Source organism: Delphinus delphis, chromosome 20 (assembly GCF_949987515.2).
Source record: "Delphinus delphis chromosome 20, mDelDel1.2, whole genome shotgun sequence".
Taxonomy (NCBI): domain Eukaryota; kingdom Metazoa; phylum Chordata; class Mammalia; order Artiodactyla; family Delphinidae; genus Delphinus; species Delphinus delphis.
Window position 1 is genome coordinate 790,003 of NC_082702.1, and position 25,758 is coordinate 815,760.

Consider the following 25,758-nt stretch of genomic DNA (forward strand, 5'->3'; position numbering starts at 1 on the left):
TCAGACTTCAGAGCATCTGTTGGTGATGCAGTCATAAGTCTCAGCCCTGCCTGTGGAGTACAGTGACCAGAGTGAATTTGATCAACGCCTCTGGCTCTAGTTATACATTTATTAGAAGCAATGCAGAACATGTTAGGCCATCAGAGAAATGCAATTAGAAAATGTGGGAAATTATGCCAAATGACCTAGTTATGCCACCATATATACGACAAATATAACAGAAGAATGTAAGACAAATCTTTGAAATAAAAGAGAACTAAGATGCATAATTAAACATAAAATGGGAGTATATTGTTTGTGATTTAAACATAATGATTATGAAAATATAATTTTAGAAAAAGTAGGAAAATTCAATTTCAGTTATTGGTATTTCTGTTAGTATGAAAATGATGTAATTGTCACAATGAAAGAGAATGTGTACTTTATAGACATACTGGAAAGATTTATAAGTGAGGTGATGTGTCTGGCATTTTCAATGCTGTTAGTTTAGGAACATATTTATGAATTATATATAGAGAAAATGAAAAAGTACATATTTATACTGAAATTTGACCTATATATAGCTAAGAATTCTTTTAAAATCATTTGAAATATTATAATTAACAAGAGATTATGGGTATGCATATATGCAATAAAAATTAAAAATCAATATTAATCTTGTAAGAAGATTTCTCCTAATTAAAAATTTAAAGCAAATGTTACTGAAATACAAAAATTTGAAAAACATTAAAACAAAGAAATGTGAAAGAACTGAAGAAAATTAAAAACCGTAGAAATTAAACCAGAAATTATAAAAACAACCTCTAAATAAAAATAGATATAAAGCAAGTTTCTATAAAGGCTATTATGAATAAAAATACTAAAAGAGGTAATTTACTTTATGTATTTCAAACAAAATGCTAGTGTTTCAGAGCTTATTAGTTAAAGCTTACTTAAAGGGATGACAAAAGTATTTATTAGAAGAAATTATAAATATATCCAACAGCTTATTCTGGCAGAGAAAATCGTAGTGGGGTTAACAGTACATAGTAGTGAGCCTGGAAACACACCTTACTGATATGTACATATTGAATAATTTAAGGGGGCATATATATATTAAACTTGATTATCAATTTGGACAGAAAATATATAATGTAATGAAATATTAAAATAGATTAAAACTTGAGATGGAAAAAATATTTTCAAATTGGAAATAATTTAATCAAACCTACACATGAAAAATCATATCTGTATGGATTGGGTAAAAATTTTCTCAGTGATGGGACTTCCCTGGTGGCGCAGTGGTTAAGAATCCTCCTGCCAATGCAGGGGACACAGGTTCAAGCCCTGATCCGCGAAGATCCCACATGCTGCAGAGCAACTAAGCCCGTGCACCACAACTACTGAGCCTGCACTCTAGAGCTTGCGAGCCACAACTACTGAGCCTGCACACCTAGAGCCTGTGCTCCACAACAAGAGAAGCCGCCACAATAAGAAGCCTGCACACCACGATGAAGAGTAGCCTCCACTCGCCGCAACTAGAGAATCCCGTGCATAGCAACAAAGACCCAATGCAGCCATAAATAAATTAATTAAATTAAAATTTTTTTCTCAGTATTTTAATTTATATAGCATTCTATAAAATTGAACAAAACTAGCAAATTGGTAGTACAATAAAAATACTAGAGTAAGAGAATTATAAAAAGGAAAACAATGGAAATAGTTTATATAAAACCTTTGAAATGAATTTAAGTCATATACAAGCAGCATTATTTGTTTTGTATAAAGCATAACAAAACTTGTTTTATTTAAAGAGACAAGGGACTGCAAATTCTAAACTTGCTCTCATTATTGTACACATTGCCCTTTACAAACTGCAGGTTTTTTTAGATAACAAAGCCTCTTAAATTTCCCCTGATTAGAGAGGTTCTATGTGAGCACAAATAAGGTGTAATCAAGAAAACTTCACTCTCCACAAAATGATTGAAAGATATCTGTCAGTGTGTGTGATCAGGATATGATTTGTTGGAACAAACCGTCTCATGACTTCGAGATAATGAACTAGATACTTACAGATTCACCACTGAATCATCAGAGATCTTTCCAGAGAGAGGAGGCAAAATATTAATAATAATGAAGATATTATTTATATATAAAACATGCCGTCATACAAGATAACCTTTAGCTTTGAGATTCTTTACATCCCTGATTATCTTGCTCTTTGTATCTTACAATCTTTTATTCACATGTTTCTTAAGTGTGCCTTGCTTTCACGAAATCTGAAAGGAAGTTTTAACACTTGCACTCATCAAAGACATCTTAGTAAAACACTCCTACAGATTTCATTTGCAAATCACGCTCCCAAAAGATAAAAAATGCATATCCAACAATTGACATAAATGTCCACTCAAAAATTGAATAAAACACAGTCTTCTTACTCTTCGTGGGGAGCAAAGCTCTTAGAATGGACATTGTGAGGCTCAATGTGTTTGGTCAGCAATAAGAGCAAGTATAATCCAGACAGGTTGTAGAGGAAATATGGATACTAGGCAGCCTTAAAGCAAGTAGATGAGGTGGCACCATGCCTCTTGGTCCCTCAGAATGCATCCCTTTTGTATCTCTTTGTCAGTATTTGTGTTTCAATCCCAGAAAGCAGATTTTTCCCCCCATATAACGTTTCTTATTGAATTTTCTGAGATATGGTCTATTTCTTCTAAGAATATGACATGTATCTGGGAATAGTGCTTACTTACCAAATTTACATTTGTTGCCAGGATGGCCAAAATATCGGCATCTGTGTATGGGGTAAAAAGTGGGCATCCAAACAAGAGATAAAGGTTTTTAATTCCACGATCTCATCTCCTTGCTGGGCAGTGATTATTATTTCACCTGTAAATGCAGTGGCAGTGTCTGCAAGGGGACTCAAGAATATCTCTGAAAAATATTTGTAGAGTGAGCAAATTACAGAAAGTTATTAATGTTGATTAATGGAGTCATCCATTAAGCACTGTGGAAATCACTAGAAGAGAAAAGGACTTGTGAAACCTGAGAAGAGGTAAATCTCAATGGGTGATAAATGAAGGACACTGAGTCCTAAAATGTGAGAGAATTAAGTTGAGTCCATGGTTATGCTGGAGACTTGGCTACCATGAAATTCTTGTTTCCACAAAGTGTGAATCCTTTCCATTCATGACAATCCTGGGAAAACAAACTTGAGAAAAAGAAATAGTAAGGTGAGAGCAGAAAGAGGTAGAAGAATGGAAGGAAAGCTATGGCATCATGTTTTATTCCATCAATAATCATTTACTAAACATCTCATCTGGCTCAGAGGCTCACCTGGATAAGAGTTATACATCAGCAACCAAAGAAATGTGTTCTCATGCAGCCTTCAATCCAACTCTTTATTGAAGGAATAGTCAATAAATCACAAAGAAAATATTCTATATTATAGTAATTATAATTATAAGTAATATAGTAATCTATATTATAGTAATTATAGTAATTACTAATTATAGTAATTATTCTATATTATAGTAATTATAAGTATAGTAATTCTATATTATAGTAATTATGACAAAGAGATACAAAATCACAAAGAAAATATTCTATATTATAGTAATTATATTATAGTAATTATAAGGTGACAGGTGGTGTGGAAATATAAAAGAGCAGCAATGAGGAATGCAGGCATGTGGAGTCTGAGGATTTCAGTAGGAAATAGAGGTGTCAGAGATGTTCTCATACTGCAGATAATATTCGAGCAAATATTTAATGGAGAGGAGAGAGTGACAAGGATACATCAGAAAGATGTTCCATGGAGAAGAAATAGCCAGTACACTTTCCCAAAGGTAGTTGTTTGCCTGGAGTGCCAGACCACTCATATGACCATTGTGCCAGTTCCAGGGTGCTAGAGATATTTTCTGGTATGTGTGTGTTTTTGTTTTGTTTAATTTTTATTGGAGTATGCTTTACAATGTTGTGTTAGCCTCCACTGACAACAAAATGACTCATCCATACACAGATATCCCCTCCCTTTTGGACGTCCCTCCCATTTAGGTTACCACAGTGCATTAGATAGAGTTTCCTGTGCTATACAGTATGTTCCCATCAGTTGTCTATTTTATACATAGTAACAATAATTGTATATGTGTCAATCCCAGTCTCCCAATTCCTCCCTCCCCACCCCTTTTCCCCTTGGTATCCATACATTTGTTCTCTATGTCTATGTCTCCATTTCTGCTTTGCAAATAAAATCTATACCATCTTTCTAGATTCCACATATATACGTTATTATATGATATTTGCTTTTCTGACTTACTTCACTCTGTATGACACTCTCTAGGTCCATCCTTGTCTCCAAAAATGACCCAATTTAATTCCTTTTTATGGCTGACGTGGTGTGTTTTAATATACTGTAAAATACAGTAAAAATATGTTGGTCTCTACCACTAGTTCCTGCCACCAAGCTCTGAAATCCCTTGGAATTTCATTTTCTTTTTCTTCTCTGATTGCTGTGGCTAGGACTTCCAAAACTATGTTGAATAAAAGTGGCAAGAGTGGGCATCCTTGTCTTTGATTAAATGCTTTCAGCTTTTCACTGTTGAGTATGATACCAGTTGTGGGCTTATATGACCTTTATTATGTTGAGGTATGTACCCTCTATGCCTATTTTCTAGAGAGTTTTTATCGTAATGGGTGTTGAATTTTGTCAAAAGCTTTTTCTGCATTCTATTGAGATGATCATATGATTTTTATTCTTCAAAGTGTTAATGTGGTATATCACATTGATTGATTTGTGGATATCCAACCATCCTTTCTTCCCTGGAATAAATCCCACTTGATCATGGTGTATGATCCTTTTAATGTATTGTTGGATTTGGTTTGCTAATATTTTGTTAAGGATTTTTGCATATATATTCATCAGTGATATTGGCCTGTAATTTTCTCTTTTTGTGATATCTTTGTCTTGTTTTGGTATTATAGTGAGGTTGGCCTTGTAGAATGAGTTCAAAAGTGTTCCTGCTGTAAGTTTTGGGGAATAGTTTGAGAAGCATAGGTGTTAACTCTTCTCTGAACTTCTGGTAGAATTCACCTGTGAAGCCATTTGGTCCTGAACTTCTATTTGTTGGTAGTTTTTTAAAATTGCTGATTCAATTTCATTACTGGTTAATTGGTCCATTCATATTTTCTATTTTTTCCTTGTTCAGTCTTGAGTGTACATTCTAGGAATTAATCCATTTCTTCTAGGTTGTCCATTTTATTGGCATATAGTTGTTGATATTAATCTCATGATCCTTTGTATTTCTGTTGTGTCAGTTGAAACTTCTTCTTCATTTCTGATTTTATGGATTTTGGACTTCTTTTTTCCTTGATGAGTGTGGCTAAAGATTTATCAATTTTATTTTTCTTTTCAAAGAACCTTCTCTGACCATAACTTTTCCTACTTGTCAAGTATCTTTTTTGACCACAATGCTATGAGACTAGAAATCAACTACAAGAAAAAGAAAAAAAAAACTGCAAAAAACACAAACACATGGAGACTAAATAATATGCTAACAACCAATGGATCACTGAAGAAATCAAAGAAATAAAAAAAAATATCAGGAGTTCTCTAGTGACCTAGTGGATAGGATTCCAGGCTTTCACTGCTGTGGCCTGGGTTCAATCACTTGTCGGGAAACTGAGATCCCTCAAGCTGCCCAGTGTGGCCAAAAAAAAAAAAAATCTCTAGGCAAACGAAAACAAAAACAAAACAATCCAAAATCTATGGGATATAGCTAAAGCAGTCCAAAGTGGGAAGTTTATAGTGATACAAGCCTACCTCAGAAAAACAAAAAAAATCTCAAACAACCTAAACTTACACCTAAAGGAACTATTAAAAGAACAAACAAAACCCAAATTTAGTAGAAGAAAAGAAATAATAAAGATCAGGGCAGAAATAGAGACTAAAAAAAAATTGAAAAGGTCAATGAAACTGAAATTTTGTCAGTTTCTTAACAACAAAAAATTCACCTACCATCTGACTCAGGAATTATACTCACAAATCTTAGTTCAAAATAAATGAAACACATTTCCACATGAAGACTAGCTATAAATGTCTGCAGCAGCTTTATCTTTAACATCCCCAAGCTGGAAACAACTCAACTATCAATAACAAGTGAATTGAGACAGGTGAATGGCATGTAACTGATATTCAGCTGATCCAGTTGGGGACCCAGGTTGGCTGTCTCTGGCATCTGTACTATTGAACTACAACGCTTCACAACACTGCTCTAGAAGGTGCCAAGTTCAGGCATGTTGATAATGAGGATAATGATGATGATGATGGTGGTATCAACAGGAGCAGTGATGGCAACAGAGATCATACCTCAGACCTGCACAGTCAGGAAGTAACAGACTGGTCAGTTTTCATACATGAACCCATTTAGACAAACAATAGTACTGTGACATAAATACCATATTACCCCATTCTGTCAAGGACTCTAAGCCAGGGAGAGGTTCAGAAACTTGCCTGGGGCCATACAGCCTGTGAGAAGCAGAGTTGGGATTCTCACCAGGAGCTATGGCTCCAGGACTCGGCCTCCTGAGTGCTACACTGAGGAGGAAACAGTGCACAGCCCTGTGTAGGGCCAGCATTCTTGGAAAAGGTAGCCATGTGAGGGGGAGGTGATCTGGAGTATTTAATCCTTGAGAAAGGGATATCTCTGTGAGGGGATGACTTGGTCATTCCCAGATTTTGATATTTCATGGACCTGTAAAATTTTTTTAAAAATCAGGAAATCTACATGGTGATTTGGTGCAGAAAGGACATTAACTATCATCTACACTCACTTACATTTCATTTTTAAAAAGAACTTTTAGGGAATTCCCTAGCAATCCAGTGGTTAGGCCTCTGTGCTTCCACCGCAGGGGGCAGGGGTTCGATCCCTGGTCTGGTCTGGAAACTAAGATCTTGCATGCCGTGCAGCATGGTCACAAAAAGGACTTTTAGCAGCAAAGAAAGCACAGGTTGGCACCTCATAAAGAAGGCACATCTTCTATGTTGAATAACTTGAGGTTTCTGAGGGACTCACTCAGTGGCTGTATTTTCCTTACTTTGCTGAGAACAGGATGTTGGAATTCAAGGAATGGAGTCTGAACAGTGCCTGCAACAAACCTGACACCTGGTCTGTGTTTACAGGAACTTGGCTGTGGCCAGTGTTACAATTCTCTTTTAAATGACCTATATTTTATTTTTCTTATATAGATTGCATCTTAAAAAGAATATTTGTATCTCTCTGCTAATTGGGAAAACCAGTTTGACTTGGGACAAGTGGAAGTTTACCATGAAAATACAATGAAATCAAAATAATACTCTGAAGTCCCAGGGACCCCATGAGGTATGCTCACGGGTGCCCCCTCTATTAAAAAGGGATATTAGTTTCATGTCCCTGTTCGGGCACAAAAAATGGGGAGGGGGATATTAGTAACAGTGGGCAATAGAGATCTAGCACTATACCAAGAAGACTTTCTCCTGACAGCAGCAAGGGAAAGAGCAGGGGAAAAGAATTGCTTTCTCAGGCTGTCCAAGCATTCCACTTTATGTCAGATCTGTGCACCCTCTAAAATCATCTCCTGAAGCAGCACAGGAGCATGGTCTAGGCCTTAAGAAACAAGGGACAATGGTGTAGCATTCAGGAGTTACCCTCACCTTTTTTTGTTTTGGCCATGCTGCGCAGCATGTGGGATCTTACTTCGCCGACCAGGGATCGAACCGGTACCCCGTTCATTGGAAATGTTTAGTCTCAACTACTGGACCACAAGGGAAGTCACCAGGAGCCTGTTTTAACTGGGATTGTATGGTTTAAGAAGATACCCTGGATGAACTGATGCTAAATGATTCTCAAGAAGTACTGCCTGACTCACCCTCTTCTCTGAAGCAGCCTATCACCCATGACCTTGCTAACTGGACCGAGGGGACACATGACCCAACCAGGCTAGGCTAGTCAGTTCCCCTTCTGTGTAATCTGGAGTGGGGACCTCAGATGTGGTTAGAGTGTGATGGGCACTCAGGTGAGGACTTGTGTTTTTTACCAAAAGACCCTTGGTGCAGACAGAAAGGTTAGAATAGAGGATGTCGGTCCAGAACATGGTGAGGAGCGCAGGGAAGAAGGACAGTGTGTGCCAGTGGTCTTCTCAACCAGCCAGTTCTGGACAGAGGGGACAGAACCAAACAGGCAGCAGGTCCATGAATGGAGCAGAGGTGAGCTGTTACCCAGTGAGACCAGGAGCACATAGGTCTCCATTATCACCTCCTGGAACCAGGTCCTCTGGGCTGGGCTGTCTCTAGTCCTCCAGGATGAAGGTTACAAATACCTGAAAAAGTCAAACCTCATATTGGGATGTTAGATGGCATCAGAGGCTGTCACTCAAGTCGCTGATGAAGGTGGAGAGACCCAGCCCTGAATCACTGATTCTTGAGGGTTAAGCTCTGTGCTGTGCTCAAAGGAGAGGAAGGTGCGGCCTTTGGACATAATGCAATTGCAGCTGAGAGAAAAACCTCCCATTGGGGAAGCCACTAGTAATGACAGACAAGGGCGTTCCTGTGAGAACTGTGAGGGCAGGAGGTAAGTGGGGAAATGCTCATGTTGATAATTCCAACAAAGGTAACAGCAGCTGAGACTCCTTGGAACTCTGTGCATGCCTGCCCAGGGATGAGTGCTTCACGTGCTGAGGTAAAGGGATTAAACATCCCCAGCTCTGGAGCTAGACTTAGGGGTATGAATCCAGCATCTTGAACCAGACACTTGGCCATTGTGTGACCTTGGGGAACCCACAACATCATTCTGACCCTGGATTTCCCCAGCAGTACAATAATAGTTCCCACTATCTTGGGTCGTGAGAATTAAAGAGAATATGTTCATAAAGAAACCCTGGAATCCTGGCACTGTTAGGTACTCAGTATTTTGTTACTTTTATTAATCCTCACAGGAACCAAGGTAAGCGCCTCATCACCTCCATGTCAGTCAGCAAACTGAGGCTCAGGGAGCTCTAGCAAGTTGTCCAGAGATTCCCAGGTGGGGAACCCACACTGAGATGTCAGTACAGCCTCTGCCTCCTGGTGGGTGGGTGGGGTGGGTGGGTCAGTGGCTTCTGAGAAGCCCCATTTCTTTCCCAAATGTACCCAGGGACTTTGGGGAAAATGAAGGTTGCCTGGCCAGGGAATGTCACGGAAGGCAGAGGCTAGTGCTGCCTAGGTCCAATGAGGTTGCGGGTATAGCCACGTTTCAGCTCTTCACCTCCCACAGCTCACTGGTAGAGCCACAACTTATACCTATTTTACAAAGGGGGAAACTGAGGCCCAGAGTGGTTGGTCATTTGCCTGTGAGTCACAATATTTTGGGATCAGGATTCAAACCCAGGCTGCCTGACCCAGGGCTTGGGGAGTCTGATTACTGCCTTATTTCCTGTCCTGCTAGGCTTTGGGACTCAAAAAACACCCTGTTCATCCTGATGCCATCTCATCTCCCTCACCAAGAGTTCTGCTCCAACCCACCAACTCCCATGATGATAGACCAGGCAAAGGGGCAAACACTACTAAGCAAGGGTTTGTGGTATTATTAAATGTCTGAACTTTAGAAAGTGATGGAGAGTACATTATTAACACAGATTAAAATTAAAAGTATATGGTATATGTTTCCATTACACTGCACATAGCATAAAAAATTGAAAAAATTAGAACATATTATTCCAGTATTAAAAACAATTATTCCATAAATTAAAAAGTCACAAAATGAGTGAAATTCCAATACAACTTGGCTGTTTTACTGTTCTTTTGTGAAAGGAAGAAAATAGCCAAAATTCACAGAATAGGCAGAAGATATGAACATTTCACTAAAGATACAGAGGTAGCAAATATGCATCTGAAGAAATGCTCATCATGAATCTTTAGGGAAATGTAAATAAAACAACAGTTAGATAGCTGGACAAACTTACAAAAAGGGTTAAAATTAAGAATGATTGGCTATAAAAAATACAAATAATAAAAAAAAAAGAAATACACATTCCCAATAAAAACACTAATATTCTGGAATGTTATCTTTTATCCCATTTATGTAGAAAGACACATATGTACAATATAATAAAGTGACAACTTTTGTTAAAAAAAAAAAAAGAATGAACAAATGAAATATTCACCAGGATGTGGAAGAAATGGAGCTCTCATACACTGCTGGTAAGAATGAAAAAAATGGGAATTCCCTGGCAGTCCAGTAGTTAGGACTCTGCACTTTCACTGATGAGGCCTGGTTGGGAAACTAAGATCCCACAAGCTGTGCAGCACGGTCAGAAAAAAAAAGAAAAGAAAAAGGTATAATTAGTTCAGATCACAATTTGCTAGTCTGTTTAAGTTAAGCATTCACCTACCCTATGACTCAAACTTTGCACTCTGAGTTACTGAAGATAAACATACATCCACATAAAAACTTATACACAAATGTTTGTACCAGCTTTTTTTTCCAATAGTCAAAAATTAGAAAAACCCCAAATGTCCATAAGCAAGTGAATGGATAAATAGTGGTATATTCCAATATAAGAATGTTTCTTAGAAAAAAAAAAATGAGCTGCTTATATATCATTGATGACTCTCCAAGTATTTATGCAACATAAATAAAAGCAGGAAAAAGAGTAAATACTTTGATTCCCATCACATGAATTCTAGAAAGTGGAAAGTTACATATTATAAAGGAAAGTAAATCAATGGTTACTTGAAGGTGTGTGAGGGGCAAGAAGAGAGAGATTATAAAATGTCATGAGATAAATATACAGTAACACATACAGTCATTACCATGACTACAATGATGGTTTCAGTTCCATACATATGTCAGAGCTATCTGATAACAAATAGCTTTTGAAATGCTTCAAGATAAAAAAAAAAAAAACTATGTCCAACTGTTTTGGGAAAATAGGTTTGGCAATCCTACATTCATTCCACTTTGGCATGCCCTCTGGCGGTCAGTCTTACCTCAAAGACAGCAAATAGAGTGAGCAATGACTTTCCACCAGAGTCAACAGGAATGAGGCCTGGGTCACAAGAGACACATCTGTGGACTACAGATTCTCCTTTTCTCTCTTTTTTTTAAAAATCTGCCTGGCTCTTTGTAAGACCTGGGGAAGAGAGTTCCCTCAGCATTGCTGACATGCCCTGTGAACAAGGGAAAAAATTCATGCTGCTCCCAGAAGCAGTTGAGGTTTTCACACTGGACCTCTCCTCAGGGTGCCCTCTGAGTCTCCTAAAACTCATAGCATCCAGGCCTCAAATGAAGACAAGAAAGTCCTGCAGTCTTTCCTAGGAGGCCATGGGCAGAAATGCAAATTTGACAAAAACTAGTAAGTTAATTTCTGCCTTTGTAATGTCTCCTCTGAGGCACAGAAAGTTTGATACCCCCATAAAAGTTGCTCGCCCCTTCATGCCCAAATCTGTTTATAACCTACCCTATTTGGTAAATAGAATATCCAAGATTAAAGAGGACTTAAACAGTAAGGTCTTTGTTACTGTTCTGGCAATGTTCTGGCAGATCTGCCAGCAATGGCTGGCAGTTCTTTAGCTGGTGACTCAGAAGGTATAAAACTTCATCACAAGTATCTTGAGACCAACATGTCCCTGAAAATGGTAATCCCTCTCTGGAAGCTGCCAGATGAACTCATATGATGTTCTCTGGGCCAATAGTAGGTCAGGCCCATGCCCAAGCTGGTCAGAAAGGGAATCCTAAAGGTTCAGGTTATTCCTAATTTCCTCCCAGAAATGAGAGAACAGAGTTGGCTTCCCTGAGCACACTGCAGTAGTGACTGATGCACACTGTGGGGACATGCCAGCTTATAGAGGTGAAATGGATCTGGCTACAGAAAGTGGCAGTGACATAAATCTATCAAGAGCCCTGGGTAGGTTAGAGAGTGTAACACAGTCACACATGCTTCCCACAAAACTGAAAATTATGAGGAATCTCTCTACTCCTGATGTTTGGATGCATGGGACAACTAGTGCCTCAGTTTCATCCAATGTCACTACACTGAACAAGGAAATTATACATTTCTTACACATTTAAGGCCTTTCTCCAGTGTGAACTCGCTGGTGCTGAGAGAGGTTAGATTTTCGGCTAAAAGACTTCCCACATTCGCTGCAGTCATAAGGCTTTTCTCCTGTGTGAACTCTCTGATGATAATGAAGGGTGGAACGAGAGGTAAAAGATTTCCCACATTCACTACACTCATAAGGCCTTTCTCCTGTGTGAACTCTCCGGTGAATTATGAGGTGAATTCTTTGGGTAAAGGACTTTCCACAGTCACTACATGTATGAGGCCTTTCTCCTGTGTGAACTCTCCGATGGCGAATCAGTATTGAGCTATTGGTAAAAGATTTCCCACAGTCACTGCACTTATAAGGCCTTTCTCCAGTGTGAACTCTCTGATGATAACCAAGGGCAGAGACAGAAGTAAAAGATTTCTCACATTCACTGCACTCATAAGGCCTTTCTCCAGTGTGAACTCTCCGGTGTTTAGAGAGGTATGAATTCTGGCTAAAGGATCTCCCACAATCACTACATTCATAAGGCTTTTCTCCAGTGTGAACTCTCTGGTGTTGATTCAATTGGGAACTGTCCCTAAAAGATTTACCACATTCACTGCAGTCAAAAGGCCTTTCTCCTGTGTGAACTCTCTGATGACAACGGAGGGCAGAGCTAGAGGTAAAAGATTTCTCACATTCACTGCACTCATAAGGCCTTTCTCCAATGTGAATTTTCTGATGATAACGAAGGGCAGAACCAGAGGTAAAAGATTTCCCACATTCAATGCACTCATAAGGTCTTTCTCCTGTGTGAACTCTCTGGTGTATGTTGAGATGATTTCTTTGGGTAAAGGATTTCCCACATTCACTGCACTCATAAGGCCTTTCTCCTGTGTGAACTCTACGGTGTCGAATGAGTATCGGTCCATTGGTAAAGGATTTCCCACATTCACTGCACTCATAAGGTTTTTCTCCTGTGTGAACTCTCTGATGATAACAGAGGGCGGAACCAGAGGTAAAAGATTTCCCACATTCACTACATTCATAAGGCCTTTCTCCAGTGTGAACTCTCTGGTGTTGAGACAGGTAAGATTTGTGGCTAAAGGATTTCCCACATTCACTACACTCATAAGGCCTTTCTCCTGTGTGAACTCTTCGGTGTATAATGAGGTGATTTATTTGGGTAAAAGACTTTCCACAATCAGTACACTCATATGGCCTTTCTCCTGTGTGAATTCTCTGATGATAACGTAGGCCAGAGCTAGAGGTAAAAGACTTCCCACATTCCCCACATTTATAAGGCTTTTCTCCAGTGTGAACTCTCTGATGATAACGAAGGGCGGAGCTAGAAGTAAAGGATTTCCCACATTCACTGCACTCATAAGGCCTTTCTCCTGTGTGAACCCTCCAGTGTTCAATGAGGTCAGATTTTCGTCTAAAGGGCTTCCTACATTCAGTGCACTCATAACTCATTTCTCCAGTGTGAACTGTCTGTTGTTGAAAAAAGATGGAGCTATGGCTAAAAGATTGTGCACACTGATGGCAAATGTGGCAATCTTCTCCAGTGTGACTCCTCTGAGGATAAATGCAGACAAATTCTTGGCTAAAGGATTTCCCACATTTGCTGCACTTGTACTGCCTTGCCCCAGTATGAATTCTTCGATGTTGAATGAGGGCTGAGCTTCCCCTAAAAGATTTTCCACAGTCGCCACAGTCATAAAGCCTGTCACCAGTGTGAATTCTCTGGTGCACAACAAATGAGGATTTATACTTGAATGTTTTCCCACATTCACTGCACATAAAACACTGTCTTTCAGTGTAGACACTCTGGGCCTGAACAAGTGTGTGTTTGGGGCTGAAGGCTTTCTTGCATTCTCCCCTGGTGCAATGACTTTTTCTGCTTTGTAAAGTTTCCATGCAGTGGGTGACTGTGTTTGGCTTTTCCCCAGTGTGAATGGCCTGTTGATTCAGATGTCCTGAGGTGGCTAGGAAGTCCTCTGCAACTTTCTTGCAGGTAAAAGCCTCCCCTGACACATGGAAATTGCTGCTCTTCACAAATGAGGCCCTGTCCACACCGATTATGAACGGTTTTTCTTGCGTGTGTTGCTCCTGGTGCTGCTGAGTGTCTGCACTGAAATAAAATCCTTTTGCACATGCCCTACGCTTGAACAGTTTCTGGCTGTGTTGTGTTCCCTGCTGCTCAGTCAAATGGAAAATGTCTCTCAAGACTGGACCACACATCTCACAGGGGTGAGTCTTCTGGAAAGATGAAGGTTCCTTGGAAGTCCTGACCTGTGACATTACCACAGAAACATTCTGTTCAAAGGATGCCTCAACATTCTCTTCTCCACTCCAGACACCTGAATGCAAAGAAACACCGATGAGGTACACATTCACTTTATTGGAAGGGGCAACCGAACCACAAACGTGCAAATGAAACAAAAAAAGAATAGGGGAAATTATACTATGTCAGAAAAGACAGACTTTAAGTAAATAGACAAAGGAGGTCATTATATGATAAAGCAGTCAATTCATCAAGAGGATATAACAATTACAAGTATATTTGCATCCAATATTGGAACACCCGAATATATTAAGTAAATACAAACAAATCTGAAGGCAGAAAAAGACAACAGTGAAGTAATATTAGGGGTTCAATGCCCCACTCTGAATAAGAAAACGTTGGTCTTGAACTGCACCTAAGATCAAAGGGACCTGACAGACATGTACAAAAGATGCCATCCAACTATAGCAGAATACACATTCTTCTCAAGTACACAGAGAACACTCTCTAGGATAGATCACATGTTAGGTCACAAAACAAGTATTAACAAATTTAAAAAGATGGAAAACATATTAAATATCTTTTCCAACCACAATGGTACAAAACTAGAAATCATTAACAGGAGGAAAGCTGGGAAATTCACAAATACGTAGAATTTAAATGACACACTCCTGAATGACCTATGGGTTAAACAAGAAATGATTAAAAAAAACATATTCAAACAAATGTAAATGGAAACATAACACACGAAAACTTATGGGCTGCAGTAAAAGCAATTGTAAGAGGATAGTTTATAGCAATAAATGACTACATTAAGAAAAAAGAATGATCTCTAATAAACAATCTAACTCTATATCTCAAGGTATGAGAAAAAGAACAGACTAAGGTTAAAGTTAGCAGAAATAAATAATAAAGATCAGAGCAGAAATAAATGAAATAGAAACTAGAAAAATGACAGAAAACACCAATAAAAGTAAGAGGTTTTTAAATTTTTTTTAAAAAACTTTTTACTTTGTTTTTTGGCCACTCTGTATGGCTTTTGGGATCTTAGTTCCCTGACCAGGCATTGAACCTGGACCCCCTACAGTGGAAGTGCAGAGTCCTAACCACTGATCACCAGGGAAATCTCAACAGTTGGTTTTTTTGAAAAGATAAATTGACAAGCCTTTAGCTAGATTATGAAAAAAAGAGAGACGACTCAAAATCAGAAATGAAAGAGGAGACATAACAACTGATACTGCAGGAATACAATCAATCAGAAGAAACTAGAATGAACAATTATTTGCCAACAAATTGGATAACTCAGAAGAAATGAATAAAACTCCTATAAACATAAAACCTACCAAAATAAAATCATGAAGAAATAGGAAATGTGAATTAACCTATAACTGGTAAGCAGATTGAATCACTAATAAAAACAATCTCCCAACAAAGAAAAGCCCAGGACTAGGCAAAATCACTGGGAATTCTACTAAATATTTATTTATTTATTTATTTATTTTTTGCGGTATGAGGGCCTCTCACTGTTGTGGCCTCTCCCGTTGTGGAGCACAGGCTCCGGACGTGCAGGCTCAGCAGCCATGGCTCATGGGTCCAGCTGCTCAATGGCAGTGGGATCCTCCCGGACCAGGGCACGAACCCGCATCCCCTGCATCAGCAGGCGGACTCTCAACCACCGTGCCACCAGGGAAGCCATCTACTAAATATTTAAAACATTAATATCAATCCTTCTCAAAGTCTTCCAAAAAATTGAAGCAGGAACACTTCCAAGTTCATTTTATGAGACCAGCATTACTCTGATATCAAAGCCATTTAAGAAGAATACAACAGAAGAAAATTACAGGTCAATATCCCTGATGAGGGTGTCCCTGGTGGCACAGTGATAAAGAATCCGCCTGCCAATGCACAGGACACAGGTTCGAGCCCTGGTCCAGGTAGATCCTACATGCTGTGGAGCAACTAAGCCCATGTGCTCTAGAGCCTGCGAGCCACAACTACTGAACACTGTGCTGTAACTACTGAGGCCTGCATGCCTAGAGCCCGTGCTCTGCAACAAGGGAAGCCACCACAATAAGAAGCACGTGCACCACAACAAAGAGGAGCCCCCACTCGCTGCAACTAGAGAAAGCCCACACACAGCAACTAAGATCCAACAAAGCCAAAAATAAATAAATAAAATAAGTAAATAAAAAAAAAATCCCTGATGAATAGAGAGGCAAAAATCCTCAACCAAATACTTGCAAACCAAATCCAACAGCACATTTACAGGATCATACATCACAATCAAGTAGCATTTATCCTTGGGGTGCAAAGATGGTTCAAAATCATGTGCAAATCAATAAATGTGATACACCACATTATCAGAACGAAGGATAAAAATCATAATCATATGAATAGATGCTGAAAAACCATTTTAAAATTCAATATCCATTCATGATGAAAACTCTCAACAAGTTAGGTATAGAAGGGGGACTTCCCTGGTAGTCCAGTGGTTAAGAATCCATCTTCAAACGCAGGAGACACGAGTTCAGTCCTGGGTTGGGGAACTAAGCCCATGCACTGCAACTACTCAGCCCATGCACTGCAACTACTGAGCCCACACACTCTGCAGCCCGCCTGCCACAACTAGAGAGCCCATGCACCACAACTACTGAGCCCACGTGCTCTGGAGCCCACATGCCATAACTAGAGAGCCTGTGCGCTGCAACCAGTGAGCCCATGCGCTCTAACTAGAGGGCCTGCAGGTCACAGCTACTGAGCCCGCACACCACAACTAGAGAGAAGCCTGTACACAACTAAAAGATCCTGCACACCACAACTAACACCAGACACAGCCAAATTAATTGTTTTTTTTTTAAAAAAAGCTAGGTATAGAAGGAATGTACTTCAACATGTCTGACAAGCCCATACCTAACATCATATTGAACATTCAAAAGCTAAAAGGTTTTCCTCTAACATCAGGAACAAGACAAGGATGCCTACCCTATCCGTTTTTATTCAACATAGTACAGGAAGCCCCACCCAGAGTAAGTAGAGAAGAAAAAGAAAGAAAAGGCAGTCAAATTGGACTGGAAGAAGGAAAAGTGTTTGTTTGCAGGTAACGCACTCTTATATGTAGAAACCCCCAAAATTCCACCCTAACAAATGAATTCAGTAAAGTTTCAGGATAAAAAGAACCAATATACAAATTTCAGTTGCATTTATATACACTAATTACAAACTGTCTGAATAGAAAATTAAGAAAGCAATCTTATTTTAAATAGCATCAAAAGAATAAGATACTCAGGAACAAATTTAATCTAGGGGATGAAAGATTTACATTCTGAAAATCATAAGACAACGATGAAAGAAACTAAAGAAGACATAAATAAATGGAAAGATATCCAGTATTCTTGGATTGGAAAAATTAATATTGTTAATTTTACAAAGAGCAATTTACAGATTGAAAACAATCCATTTCAAAATTCAAATGACATTTTCCACAGAAATAGAATAAACAATCCTAAAATTTGTATGGAACGATGAAAAATTCCAAATAGCCAAAACAATCTTGAAAAAGGACAAATCTAGAGGCATCACACTTTCTGATTTCAAACTATTACAATTCTATGGTAATTAATACATTATGGTACTGGCATAAAAATAGACACATAGACCAACTGAACAGAATACAGAGCCCAGAAATAAACTCATGCATATGTGGTCAACTGATCTTTGATAGGCACAACAAGAACACACAATGGAGAAAGGATAGCTTCTTCCAAAAATTGTGATGGAAACACTGGTTATCCACAAGCAAAAAAAATGAAACTATGGCCTTATCTCACACCACTCACAAAAATTAACTTGAATCGGATTAAAATTTTGAAACATAAACCCTGAAATTGTAAAACTTTTAGAAGAAAATACAGAGAAAAAGCTCCTTGACATTGGTGTTGGCAACGATTTTTTTTAGATAACACCCATAGCACAAGCAATGAAAGCAAAAATAAACAAGTGGGACTATATCAAATGGAAAAGCTTCTTTATAGCAAGGGAAACAAAATGAAAACACAACCTAAGGAAAAGGAGAAAATACTTGCAAAGGATTTATCTGATAAGGGGTTAATATCCAGAAAATATCAGAACTCATACAATTCAACAATAAAAAACTAAAGAATCCAATTAAAAATGGGCAAAAGGACCTTAACAGATATTTATCCAAAACATACAAATGATCAACAGGTATGTGAAAAGGTGCTCAAAATCACTAACATCGGGGAAATGCAAATCCAAACCACAATGAGATACCTCACACCTGTCTGGAACACTACTATCAAAAAGACAACAGATACATGTTCGTGAGGATGTGAAGAAAAGGAAAACCTTCTACATTGTTGGTAGGAATGTAAATCGGTACAGCCATTAGGGAAAACTGTATGGAATTTCCTAAAAATTAAAAATAGAACTCTGGGGCTTCCCTGGTGGCGCAGTGGTTGAGAGTCCGCCTGCCGATGCAGGGGACACGGGTTCGTGCCCTGGTCTGGGAAGATCGCACATGCCGCGGGGCGGCTGGGCCCGTGATCTATGGCCGCTGAGCCTGCGCATCGGGAGCCTGTGCTCCACAACAAGAGAGGCCACAGCAGTGAGAGGCCCGTGTACAGCAAAAAAAAAAAAAAAAAATAGAACTCTGCATGGTCCAATAATCCCAATTCTGTGTCTATTTTCAGAGGAAATAAAATCTGTATCTCAGACAGGTGTTTGCACCCCCATGTTCACTGCAGCATGATCCACAATAGCCCAGGTATAAAAACAACCTAAGTACAGGCATACCTTGTTTTACTGTGCTTCACAGATAACTCATTTTCTTACAAATTGAAGGTATGCAGTAACCCTGTGTCAAGCAAGTCTACTGGCGCCATTTTTCTAACAGCATTTGCTCACGTTGTGTCTGTGAGTCACGTTTTGGTAATTTTTGCGATATTTCCAACTTTCTCATTATTGTTATACTTGTTATGGTGATCTGTGATCAGTGATCTTTGTTTTGGGGTGCCACAAACTGGACCCATAAGACAGCAGACTTAATCGATAAACACTGTATGTGTTCTGCCTGCTCTACGGACTGGCGAATCTGTCTCTCTCCCTCTCCTCACGCCTCCATATTTCTTGAGATGCAACAATACTGAAATTAGGCGAATTAATAACCCTACAATGGCCTCTAAGAGCTCAAGTAAAAGGAAGGATCACATGTCTTTCACTTTAAATCAAAAGCTAGAAATGATAAAGCTTAGTGAGGAAGGCAAGTTAAAAGCCAAGAGAGGCTGAAAGCCAGGTCCTTGGACCAAACAGTATTAACCAAGTTGTATCAATAAATGCAAAGGAAAAGTTCTTCAAGTAAATTAAAAGTGCTACTCTAGTGAACACACAAAGAATAAGAAAGCAAAATAGTCTTATTGCTGATATGGAGAAAATTTTAGTGATCTGTATCCAAGATCAAGCCAGCCACAACATTACCTTAAGCCAAAGCCTGATCCAGAGTCAGGCCCCAACTCTCTCCAATTCTGTGATGGCTGAGAGAGGTGAGAAGCTGGGGGAAAAAAAATATGAAGCTAGCATAGGTGGGTTCATGAGATTTAAGGAAAGAAGCTGTCTCGATAACATAAAAGTACAAGGTGAAAAAAAAAAGTACACAGTGAAGCAGCAAGTGCTGATGTAGAAGCTGTACCAAAGTTATCCACATGATCTAGTTAAGATAATTAATGGACATGGCTACACTAAACAACACATTTTTAATGTAGATGAAACAGTCTTATGTTGGAAGAAGATGGCATCTAGGACTTTCACAGTTAGAGAGGAGAAGTCAATGCCTGGCTTCAAAGCTTCAAAGGACAGGCTGACTCTCTTGTTAAGGGTAATGCAGCTGGTGACTGAAAGTTGAAGTCAGTGCTCATTTATCATTCTGAAAATCTTAGGCCCTTAACAATTCTGCTAAATCTACTCTGCATATATTCTATAAATGGAACAACAAAGCCTGGATGACAGCACGTCTCCTTATAACATGATTTACTGAATATTTTAAGACTACTGTCGAGACCTACTGCTCTGAAAAAAAAAAATGTTCTCAAAATATTACTACTCACTGACAATGCAGCTGGTCAGCCAAGAGCTCTGGTGGAGATGTACAAGATTAATGTTCTTTTCATGCCTACTACTACAACATCTATTCTGTAGCCCATGGATCAAGTAGTTTACACTGTCAAGTCTTAAGAAATACATTTCATAAGGCTATAGCTGCCATGGATAGCAATCCTCTGATGGATCAGGGCAAAGTAAATTGAAAACCTTTTGGAAAGGACTCACCATTCTAGATGCCAGTAAGAACATTTATGAATCATGGGAAGAGGTAAAACTATCAACATTAACAGGAGTTGAGAAAAAGCTGATTCCAACTCTCTAGATGACTTTGAGGGGTTCAGGATTTCAGTGGAGGAAGTAACTGCAGATGTAGTGGAAAAACCAAGAGAACTAGAATTAGAAGTGCAGCTGGAAGATGACTGGATTGCTGCAATCTCAAGAGAAAACTTTAACAGATGAGGAGTTGTTTCTTATGGATGAGAAAAGAAAATGGTTTCTTGAGATGGAATGTACTCCTGGTGAAGATGCTGTGCAGATTGTTGAAATGATGACAAAGGCTTTAGAATATTACATAAACTTAGTTCATAAAGCAGCAGTAGGGTTTGAGAAGATTGACTACAATTTTGAAAGAAGTTCTACTGTGTGTTAAATGCTATCAAACAGCATCACGTGCTACAGAGAAATCATTCCTGAAAGGAAGAGTCCATTGATGTGGCAACCATCATTCTTGTCTTATTTGAAGAAATTGCCAAAGCCACCAAAACCTTCATCAACCTGATCAGTCAGCACCTTGATCAGTCAAAATTAAGGCAAGGGACTTCCCTGGTGGCACAGTTGGTTAAGAATCCGCCTGCCAGGCCTCCCTGGTGATGCAGTGGTTAAGACTCTTCCTGCCAATGCAGGGGACACGGGTTCGAGCCCTGGTCTGGGAAGATCCCATATGGTGCGGAGCAACTAAGCCCGTGCGCCACAACTACTGAGCCTGCGCGCTAGAGCCAGCGAGCCACAGCTACTAAGCCCGCATGTCACAACTACTGAAGCCCGTGTGCCTAGAGCCTGTTTTCCACAACAAGAGAAGCCACCCCAAACAGAAGCCTGTGCACTGCAATGAAAGAGTAGCCCCCACTTGCTGCAACAAGAGAAAGCTCACGTGCAGCAATGAAAACTCAACGCAGCCCAAAATAAATAAATAAAATTAACAAACAAACAAAAAATAGAATCCACCTGCGAAAGCAGGGGACATGGGTTCAGGCTCTGGTCCGGGAAGATCCCACGTGCCACGGAGCAACTAAGCCCTTGTGCCACAACTACTGAGCCAGCACTCTAGACCTCGCGTGCCACAACTACTGAAGCCCATGCACCTAGAGCCTGTGCTCCACAACAAAAGAAGCCACTGCAATGAGAAGCCCCTGTACCACAATGAAGAGTAGCCACACTCGCTGTAACTAGAGAAAGCCTGCGCACAGCAACAAAGACCCAACACAGCCATAAATAAATAAATTTATTTATTAAAAAATTTTTTTAAATAAATTGCTCCAGCAGCAAAAAGATACAACTCAAATGATGATTAAAATTTTTTTAGCAATAAAGTATTTTTTAACTAAGGTATATATGTTGCTTTTTAAGACATAATGCTATTGCACACTTACTGGCTACTATACAGTGTAAACATAACATTTATAGGCACTAGAAAACAAAACTTTTGGTGACTTGCTTTATTGTGTTACTCACCTTATTGCGGTGGTCTGGAACCTAACCTGCAATATGCCTGTATCTGTCTACGAATGAATGGATTAATAAAGTCTGGTATTTATATGCAATGGAGTAATATTCAGCCATTAAAAAAGGAACTCATGCATTTGTGACAACAATGATGAACATGGAGGGCATAATGCAAAGTGAAATAAGCCAAAGAAAGATAAATACTGTATGCGATCCCTTATATATGGAATCGTGGGATAAAAAACAGTTGAACCCATAGAAACAGAGTAGATGCAGGGTGCTCAGGTCTAGAGGAAATGGGAAGATGTTGGTCAGTTTTATAAGATGAATAAGCTCTGAAGAACTAATACAGCATGGAGCCTATACTTAATAATGCTGTATTGTATACTTCAAATGGGCTAACAGAGTAGATCTTAAGTGTTTTCACACACAAAAAAAATGTAAATACAATTATGTGAGGTAATGGATGTGTTAATCAACTTGACTGTAGTAATCATTTCATACTGTATGTGTGTATATAAAATCATGACATTGTACACTTCCTTGTACTTTTTATTTTTTTTTTCATTTTTTGGCCACACTGCGTGGCTTGTGGGATCTCAGTTCTCTGACCACGGATTGAACCCGGGCCATGGCAGTGGAAGTGCTGAATCCTAACCACTAGACCACCAGGGAACTCCCTGTACACTTTAAATACATACAGTATTATTTGTCAATTATACCTCAATAAGCTGGAGAAAAGAAAAGAGATCTAAACACCACAAGTAGAACCATTAAGGACAGCCTTAGAAAACAGCCCATGGTCCAGGTAAGTAATGGTCATGACAATACCTTCAATTCCTGGCATATGGAGGCAGAAGGAAATGTCAGACAATAAGAAGGAACAAAACCTGGGACACAGAAGTACCATGGACCTGGACTCACCACCTGACCAGGGAAAGGGCAAGTAAGATGCAATCCATAAGCCTCACTGCAAGAATGCTGACCTCAAATCCACCCCTACGAGCATTGAGTACAGACTGTATTGGGGCTACGGGGAGAGAAGGGGGCAGTGCCAACAACCCAGCCCTACCTATCACAGCAACTACCCAGAAAGCTGGGGAAACAAGCAGTGCCCAAGGTCCATATGTGAGAAGGACAGAGCACACCTTGGAGAAAAGAGGGTGAGGCAGGATACAGAGCCTAGCCCAGGTCACTGGGGATGGTCAGTCTCTTACCCAGTGAAGATATAAGTGCAAAGTTCTCCAGCATCACATCATGGTACAGGCGTCTCTGAGCCTCATCAAGGAGCTTCCATTCCTCCCAGGAGAAGTACAGGGCAATGTCCTCAAAGGTCACACCAACCTGTCATGAATGAGATAGATGAAACATAAACATTCTCTCTCTGAGGACCCACAATTCATCTCCTCACACATGTATTCCATGGTCATCCTCCATCAGAGTTCCCCACGTCAGGCCTCGTGCCAATGATGCCTGATCTCTCCTCACTGCGTTCAGCCCTCAGCCACAAAAGGCGGTGGCCGGGGGGATAAACGCCATCTAAACGCTGGGCCTGGCCTACAGGGCCCCATCCCTCCCCCGAAGTAATTCCCCTGAGGTCTCCCACATTGTGCCTCCAAGACACAGCAAAACATGGGCTCATCTTTACCCTTAATCCCCAACACCAGGTCCTGTGGGCCCTCAGCTCACACTTCCCCTTGATGTGCACGTCATTCAGTTGACCAAACCTCTTTCACATCTTCAGACCTCACAGTTGCACTCCCACAGCTCTACCACCTCCCTGCCCCACATCACAGGCACCTCTCTGGACTCACCCAGGTACTTGGAACGTGGCATCCATAGAGTGCTTAACAAAATCAAACATGATCTGGTACAATCCTAGTTCTCTGAGGGAGCCCATAGCCAGGGAAAGCCCTGCCTGCCTTGCTTCTGATCTCTGTTTCAGTATTAGCCACCCAGAACCAGTGAGGGACTGGGACACCCTCTCCTGCCTTACATAGGTTCCATAAGTGCCTCTTCAACCTTCAGAACCTGGGCGAAAAAGGAAGGCAACCATGGCTGGGCTCCATGTGTGCAGGACTCCCTTGTACCCTGGAACCTAGTGACCTCAGGCTGACTGACTAACCTCTGCTGTCTCTCATCAGATCCTGTGACATTGGACGAGGACTCAACTCCCTGTGCCTCTCTTTGTCATCCCCATTCCAATCCTATCTGTTCGTTCTCTGAGCAGCTTTTTGAAAACTTTTAAAGCCCTCAAATACACTGCTCTTCGTCCGTTCACAGCCCTCCGTGGCTCGCAGGTCCCTCAGAATAAAGCAACAACCTCTCTCTCTGCCGGTCCAGGCGTGATTCCACCTCACACTCTCTTTACTGCAGTCATAAGATGCACCCCAGGTTTCCCGAATCCTCCTGGCTCAGTCCGACCTCCAAGCCTTTGCACCTGTCGGTTCCTTCGCCTGTCACCCTCGCCCACGCGCCGCCCACGGCCACGTCACCGTCCTGGACACCGCGGCCTGGGCTGCGGGCACGTAAACAGGCACCCCGCACTCGGGGCTATAGTGTCTGGTGCCTTGTGGGCGGTGAGGGGCCGGAGGACGAGCGTTTACCTCAGGCGGGTCCCTCAGCGCCGCCGTCGCCATCGGACTCGGTGGACGGAGCGGGCCCGGGAGCTGCGGGAGATGAGGCGAGACGCGGGCACGGCGGTCACTCTCCCGGGCTTGGCGCGCGATACCCCGGGCGGCGTCGCCTAGCCTCAGACCTGCCTCTGTGTTGCGGGGACAGGCCCTCCTCTCGGATCTTCTCGGTCCTGTCACTTCGATCCTGACACAACGTTCCGGAGCGCGAACAAACTGGAGGGGAGCATAAATGACCGCCACAACGGGGTCGCCGGAAGTCCCGCCCAGACGCGCACGCGCGGGAACCCCTCATCCTGATTGGCCGTTGCTGCCTCTCGGCCCGTGCCTTCAGGGTAATGTAGTTCCCAGCGCTCCAGAGGCCGCGGCGAATCTAGTTCATAATGTTCAACAGGAGCATTGGATTTGCAGCCCCTTGAGGAACGCTGCTGGTGGTGTTCGTACCTCAAAGGAGGGAGGGGCTTTGGTCGTTGTTAAAGGCCGCGAAGAGACATTATTTCAGACTCCATTAAGCCCAGGCAGCTCCTAGAGGATAAAACTATTATTTGCGATGCTCGCAAATCTACTCATCTAAATGGCCGTATCATTCCAGTCATTCGTATATAAAATGAATCCACACATAGCTAGAAACATTGTTTATTGATCTTCAAATGCATGTGGTCTGAAGTGTTACTCAGTTTTTTAAGTTTCAGTTTGTTTGGTCAGGAAGAAGAAAAAAGAGTCCATTGAGGTCCATGACAGAAAAGCAAGTAGTGTGATGTTAGGCTGCCCTGAAGCGGATGGACAAGCAGGAGCTCTGCCTCTGGTTCCCCCAGAAAACGGTTCCCCTGCCTATGTTATCAGTCATTTTGAGGAGTAGAAGCAAAAATGAACAGGATCATCAAAAGTGGAAGAAAAATAGGAACTGCCAAACTAAACGCCCTAAATTGTATAAAAGCTAATTTTTATTTTGTGGCCTTTTTAGAATTGTTACAATTGTGTAA

General features: G+C 40.7%; 1 protein-coding gene and 1 pseudogene across 1 annotated transcript; one reads left to right on the forward strand and one right to left on the reverse strand.

Annotated features, from left to right (window-relative positions):
- The window catches only part of LOC132417228 (zinc finger protein 154-like), a 128,147-nt pseudogene that overhangs the window by 93,996 nt on the left and 8,393 nt on the right, over positions 1-25,758 (forward strand).
- LOC132417217 (zinc finger protein 256-like) lies at positions 9,151-24,997 on the reverse strand. The gene is made up of 3 exons (XM_060000887.1): positions 24,749-24,997; positions 23,360-23,486; positions 9,151-14,382 (listed from the first exon to the last, which is right to left on the reverse strand). Exons 1-3 carry the CDS (start codon positions 24,779-24,781, stop codon positions 12,059-12,061), a joined length of 2,484 nt encoding a protein of 827 aa, XP_059856870.1. The 5' UTR covers positions 24,782-24,997; the 3' UTR covers positions 9,151-12,058.